Below are 6,948 nucleotides of genomic sequence, written 5' to 3' on the forward strand. Positions count from 1 at the left end.
AGCCTTCAGATAGGACCATTAAAGTTTTGTAATTAAAAAAACACTAAGTAAAAAATATATGAAAGCGCCATCTAGTAATGAGCGGCCAAACTTCTAGGTCAATTGTCGCTAGACAGGCGACAGCGCAACCAGCGCGCGCGAGGCGCATAGCGTACAAAATAAAATCTTCTACTTCGTATTTTAATTTTTAACCGTAAATGCTTCTAAGTGTGGCTGTCTATAAGCACTGCTTACGGAAGTGGATAATCAATTACGTGTTTAATTTTTTCTATGAATAAAATGATTTGCTTGGTTTGTTATTGTTGTTAAAGGTCATTATTCTTTTTTTAGAATTAAAAACATTCACAAATGTAAATACCTTTTAGTGTCTTTTAAGAAAATTAAGGATCTAATATTATCGAATTAGTCTTTCGTTTTGAAAATAATCTATGAAACCAAACGCTGTCTCAATTTTGAAAAATGAATAATTTAGGTTTTCCAGGAATCATTGGAGAGTGAGAGAGTTAACAATAAATATGGTTTCTATTTATTGTTTACATATCAAAATAAAATAGCGTTCGTACCCATACTTACAAAAAATTAAAGACATATTTTGACTAATTTCGATTGCAATATTATCATTAGCATATTCGATCGCCATTATTGTTTACCTTCGAACAATGCTGTATGGCGTTGGTGATAAATAAACTTATAAAAGTTTGAGTAGTGATAGTTTAATGTGTTAAGGTTAATTTATAGTTTATTCATTCATTTTATAATGAAAGCATATTCGTGCGGTCTTTGTTTGGGTTCAGTGTGCCTGGAAAAAGTACTTAGAGAAAACTTTAATTTCTATCCCTACTTATATCGTAAAATTAGAAATCATTCGCAAAGGAAGGAGTGTACCAATGTTACAAATATCCCAAAAAAAGGTGATAAAGTAACACGTATATTTAATAATAAATATTACGAAAACTATTCTTGGCTAAGCGGCTTTGTACACACCAATCGATTAATTTGCTTTCCTTTTGTTTTATTGTCCAATATACGTAAAGTGTGGAATGATAAAGGATATTGTGATCTTAATAATTTTCATAAAAACGCTAAAAACATGATATGTTGGAAAAATATTATCATCATCAGTGTGCTTAGAAAATGCTGCCGAATGGTGTGTCATAATTTTGTGACGTAAATCAGGGTATGTACTTTTATTCAATTAGCAGTAGATAGACGATAGTATTAAATCAATCAAAAATATAACTTTCGTAAAGTAATTTGATTATAAACCGACATACCTATCTAAAATCTAAATTTTAATTTTACTTTATGTTTGTGTTGAACACCTTGTGCATACCCTGGGTCCAAGGGCTATGCACGCCACTGAGTATATACCTTCAAAGAAGATAGCGGGCGTGTAGTTGTCCTGCGTAGTAGTCATACATAGCGCATGCCACGGATCGACCGAACCGTGCACGTACGCGACCCGACCGGCGGGTATGTTTAAACCACCGAACTCTTCATTAGTCCACTCAGCACACGCGTTCACAAACACAGAGTCAAATCTGTAACGGAAGAGAAAATAATATTAAAAATTGTTCAATGTACATACTTGTTTCAGTGTTTATTTTATAACTTAAGCTTATTTAAGCGATTATTTATGAACTGTTTATGAAATTTATAGCTAATAAATCTAATAGGTTGGGGAAAAAATCTTTTCGCATTATAGTATGTATGAACATGTAATAAAATCTCTTTGGCTATACTGTTTGTATCTGGCTGGTTTTGGTATCAAATTAGGAAAATGTGTGAAGATGAGTGAATCTAATGAAGAAATTCCTCTTTACCTTTTAAAATTTTACTACAAAAAAGGTAAAAATGCAACGCAAGCCGCGAAAAAAATTTGGGTTTAGCGTTTTCAATCCGGAAATTTTGATGTCAAAGATGCACCTCGCTCTGGTTAGGAGGAGCCCTATTACGGATATAATGGATGCCATTTTTGAAAAAGTGGACCAAGATGGGCAAATCAGTAGGTACAATGTAGCTGAAGAACTGGGAGTTGACCACAAAACAGTTTAGGCACATTTGAAAAAAACTGGGTACATAAAAAAGTTGGATATTTGGGTACCTCACGAGCTCACTGAAAGAAACCTAATGAACCGTGTACTCATTGATTGAGTGATTCTTTATTACGACGTAATGAAACCGAACCATTTTTGAAGAAGCTGATTAGAAGTGGATCATGACCGACAAGAAAGTGCGAAAAAGGTCACGGTCAAAGGCCGATCAGGCTTCACAGACTGTGGCGAAACCCGGGTTAACTCGCAACAAGGTGACGCTGTGTGTGTAGTAGTAGGGTTGTAAGGGCATTATTCATTATAAGCTGTTACCACCAGGCAGGACCATCAATTCTGAATTCTACTGCGAACAACTGATGAGATTAAAGCAAGAAGTTTAGAGAAAGCGGCCGGAATTAATCAACAGAAGAGGTGTGGTTTTTCATCATGATAACGCTAGACCTAACACATCTTTAGCCACTCAGCTAAAATTAAGATAGTTTGGCTGGGAGGTGGTAATGCATCCGCTGTATAGTCCTGACCTTACACCTTCAGATTTCCACCTGTTTCGGTCTCTTCAGAATTCTTTAGGCAGTGTCAGGTTAACATCACGAGAGGACTGCCAAAACTACTTGTCGCGGTTTTTTGATTTCAGAAACCCCAAAATTTCTATAGCAATGGGATTATGTCCCTACCTACCTATACCTAATTTATGCAAAGGAAGAAAATAAATTCCAAAAACTTTTTAATGATGATAGTACTTCTAGAAAAAGAGGTAGTATTTAGATTTTATTACAACGTTCTACATAGATACTAGTTTGCGAAAACACTATTATTCCCGCAACCCACTTTTCCGCAAATTTCTCCCTATATCACATTTCAATTTGTATGTCCACTTAAACTAACTTTATAACATTACTATCAGCAGGTGGATCAACTGAATTCCAAACTTTTTTTCTCCAAAAGTGACAGATACTCTACATTCATAGCTTTTTGCCACCAGAGGAGTTTGATAACTTTATTGCCTACACATATGTTTGTGGCTTCTCAAAAATTCTGGTCTACATACCTATTTTATAATCGCCATATTTCGTCGGCGGTGTACCACGTGTACTGCGCATGGATCGGCAGCTGACAGACTCCTCTGTACTAGTCGCCACTTCCCCTCCAACTATAGCGCCGCCGACGTCTCGCGTCGTTTTTTCTCTCTTCCGCCTTTCCTCAGCAGAAGACTCGGCATCAGTAGAGGCCTGCTCTACCTCACTGTTGTTGCAGCAGTCATCGCCAGACTCACCATCTGTTAATTCATATAAAAATCATGTGATTTATTTATATTATATAAGACGAGAATTACGATATTCATCAATGTCAGCACATTTATTTTCAATAAAAAGTACATTAGGAATGTGCTTTTTACTATACAGAATAACCTTCCTTGGATTTATTTAATGGTTCTATAAATCGGTAACGCTGAATAACCGACAAAAATGCACAACTTTCTCTTAGCGTTCAATTTATTATGTAGACTAGACTGCGGGATTAATGAATAGGCAATGCATCCAAAAACAAAGGTTTCCTTTACAAATAGTGTGTCGGGACCACACTTCCTCAGTGTTGCTTCTGGTATTCAAATACATCTGCTGAGTACAATGCGGTAAGGTAAGCTGGTGAGCTGTTCCCTTCTTCTCTAGGAAACACTTAACACTGCCCCTATGGTAATTCAAAATCAAAACCAATGTTATCAAAACGCAGGCATTTTATATGTTACGCACTTACGTAATAATTATTTGACACATTTTCTTGAATCTAAAGTTAAAATCTAAAGTTTTGAAGAGAAAAATTATTAGTAGTAAGGGCGAGTAAGTACCTTGCATTTCCACAGCTGGAGTCTCTCATAGGGCTCCACACGTCACTATGGATGAGTTCCAAGGGTCGGCCAACACGTTTCGTAGATCTTTTCGGAGCCCGGGCCACAGGCTTTCCTTCCAGGCAGGCGCAAACTTGTTGAAATCTTCTTTGTCATCCTGTAATGAACATACCTTTAAGACAATGATACACATCGCGCGCGCGCAAGTGCGGGTGCTCGCGTATTTTTTGTGTATTTTTATTCTAGTTTTCGTGTTTTAAGTCTCAATACGTGTCTGAAAAGTTGTGATCTGTGACAAATAAACATATATGTTTGTATTGCTTGAACAATTTACTGTTTTTAATTGTTTTTATGAAAGTAACAAAGTGTAAACAAAATTTTGTTCGTTGTTCACAAATCTTCTCGCGTAAACGCGTAAGCGACACTTTTCGCACGGCGCTTGAGACGTTTTTGCCACAAACAAGCTACGCAACAACATAACAAGCTAAAGAAACCTGGTTAAATAATAACTTGGAAGTCTAATGGTTGTGTGGCTGTCATAATGAGTCCCTGTATTGCATGTAAACAACATATCAGCCCAACTGAGAGATTAACCTGCTCCTTGTGTCCTAGCTACTACCATTACGGATGCATCGGTTTATCAAAGGAAAATTTCTCTAAATTGTCGTCAAAAGCCAAGGCGGCTTGGAAGTGTCCTGACTGTAAAATGCCTCGAGCTAAGGGCGATAACACCAACACCCCAGTGAAGACATCAGAGTTAGATTTGCTGGGTGAGCCCAAGGTCCAGGTCGACTTTTTAACCATTGACGAACGTCTTAATCGTTTCGAAGAGGCTTTATCGAGTAAAATAATCAATTTAGAGTCGTCATTGGCACAAAAACTTAACAAAGAGTTGACTTCGCTTCAAAGTCTAATAAAACAAATACCCGATCTTATCAAAACCGTCGAGTTCATGTCTAATAAATTTGACCAGATGCAAAGTGAAATCCAATTATTGAAATCGGAAGTCATAACCCTACGTGCAGACAACACGAAGCTTCAAGATAATGTGCGTAATCTTGACAGTAAAATGTTGGAAATTGAGCAGAGGGCACGGGAGTCCAACTTGGATCTCCAGTGTATCCCAGAATTTCCGAAGGAAAACCTTACAAATACGGCCATTCAACTTGGAAAAACTATCTCTTACCCGATTATGGAAAACGATATTATATCGTGTACCCGAATTGCCAAGGTCAACGCCAGCAGCAGTAGGCCGCGGTCTGTTATCCTGAAGCTGTCTTCGCCCCGCAAACGGGATGAGTTTCTCAGTGCATGCTTAAAATTCAACAAATCGAACCCTTTGGATAAACTTAACAGTTCCCACCTGGGTATAGCTGCCGATAAAACCCCTATCTACGTGTCCGAGCACCTCTCACCAGCTAATCGCAGTCTACATGCTATGGCGCGCAGCTACAAAAAGGAAAAAGGATATAAATATCTTTGGGTGAGACACGGTCGCGTTATGATGAGAAAGAACGATTCTTCGCCTGCCATATGGATTAAGAATAGTGACTTTCTTATGCAAATTAAGAGTTAGGGTGTAAATGGACTTTTATTCTCTGGTGTAGTGATTTAGCCGTAAATTCTTAAAAGGTACTGTTAGTGGATTAAGTGTGTACTATCAAAACGCAAGAAGTATACGAGGTAAACTAGAAAGTCTTTACTTGAACAGCATGTCGTGCGAGTACGATATAATAGTTATAACGGAAACTTGGCTAAACAGTGGTGTATTTGATGCTGAAATATTAAATGATAATTATAATATTTTCCGGAGGGATAGATGCAGTTCTAGTAGTTCAAAGAAAGAGGGTGGGGGGATTTTAATTGCGGTCTTAAAGAAATTTAGTTCCTCTCGTAATAGTTGTTGGGAGAGTGAATGTGAGGACGTCTGGGTCACGGTTTCGACCGGCAATGCTTCTCATGCATTTCACATTTGCGCCGTTTATCTGCCTCCTCCCCCAATTTTCTGTAAGCTCGATCAAATGCTGTCATCTATAAGCGAAGCTATATACAGAACGAATAGCGATGTTCTCCTCCTCGGAGATTTTAATCTCGGTTTCATAAACTGGGCTGAAGCTAAATCAAACTTAGATATAACTTTTACCCAGCCAACTTATATTAACTCCAATTTAGGGCATCTTCTCACAGATTTTATCAACCTACATAATTTTAAGCAATATAACAGCATTGTCAACAAAGACAATAAAATCTTAGATTTAATTTTATGCAATGGGGCATTACAAGCTAGAGTATGCTCTGCAGATGTTTCGCTAAGCAAAATTGACCCGTATCATCCTCCATTGCTTTCTGTTGTAAATTTTCACAAAGATCAATTCCTTAGTCCAAATAAAATTAAAAAGCTGAATTTTTACCGAGCTGACTATATAATTATAAACGAACTGTTGAGGGGCATAAATTGGGATACAATTTTTGATGACACTGATACTGTTAATCAAATGGTAGATACATTCTATGACGTAGTTAAGGGGCTTATACTTAAACACGTACCTAAAACAGCAGCCAGGCGAAGTTGTTATCCTTCTTGGTATACTTTTAACCTAATTAGGTTAATAAAGGAGAAGGAGACTTACCGTCTTAAATACAAGAAAAACAAATGCCCGCTGGCCAAACTTGATTTTCAAGAAGCTAGAAAATTGTGTCACAATCTAATAGATCGTTGCTACGCTAATTACAAAAAAAGCATTGAAGATCATATTTGTAAAAATAACATGAAGATACTGTGGTCATTTTTAAAATCAAAAAGGAAATGCCAGGGAACGATTCCAAATGTTATGACATTTAACGGCAAAAAAATATCATCTCCTTCAACGATTTGTGGCGCTTTCGCTAAACATTTTTCGGCCGTTTACACACAGCCTGTCTATACTGATGATAGAGCAAGAACAAGTGCTGCCCTCACAACAATCTCATGCCCAGTCACAAATAAAAATTCCTTACTTACAATATCTTTGGGTCTCAAGGCAGTAGAAAAAGCCTTGAAGAAATTGG

At 37.3% G+C, this 6,948-nt stretch overlaps 1 protein-coding gene across 1 annotated transcript; it reads left to right on the plus strand.

Moving 5' to 3' along the window:
* The first annotated feature begins 4,606 nt into the window (after window positions 1-4,606).
* Window positions 4,607-5,476, plus strand: LOC120636768. Its single transcript, XM_039908331.1, has one exon. The coding sequence runs from the start codon at window positions 4,607-4,609 to the stop codon at window positions 5,474-5,476; it is 870 nt and encodes a 289-aa protein (XP_039764265.1).
* The last annotated feature ends 1,472 nt before the right edge of the window (window positions 5,477-6,948 follow it).

Source organism: Pararge aegeria, assembly GCF_905163445.1.
Source record: "Pararge aegeria chromosome W unlocalized genomic scaffold, ilParAegt1.1 SUPER_W_unloc_1, whole genome shotgun sequence".
NCBI lineage: Eukaryota > Metazoa > Arthropoda > Insecta > Lepidoptera > Nymphalidae > Pararge > Pararge aegeria.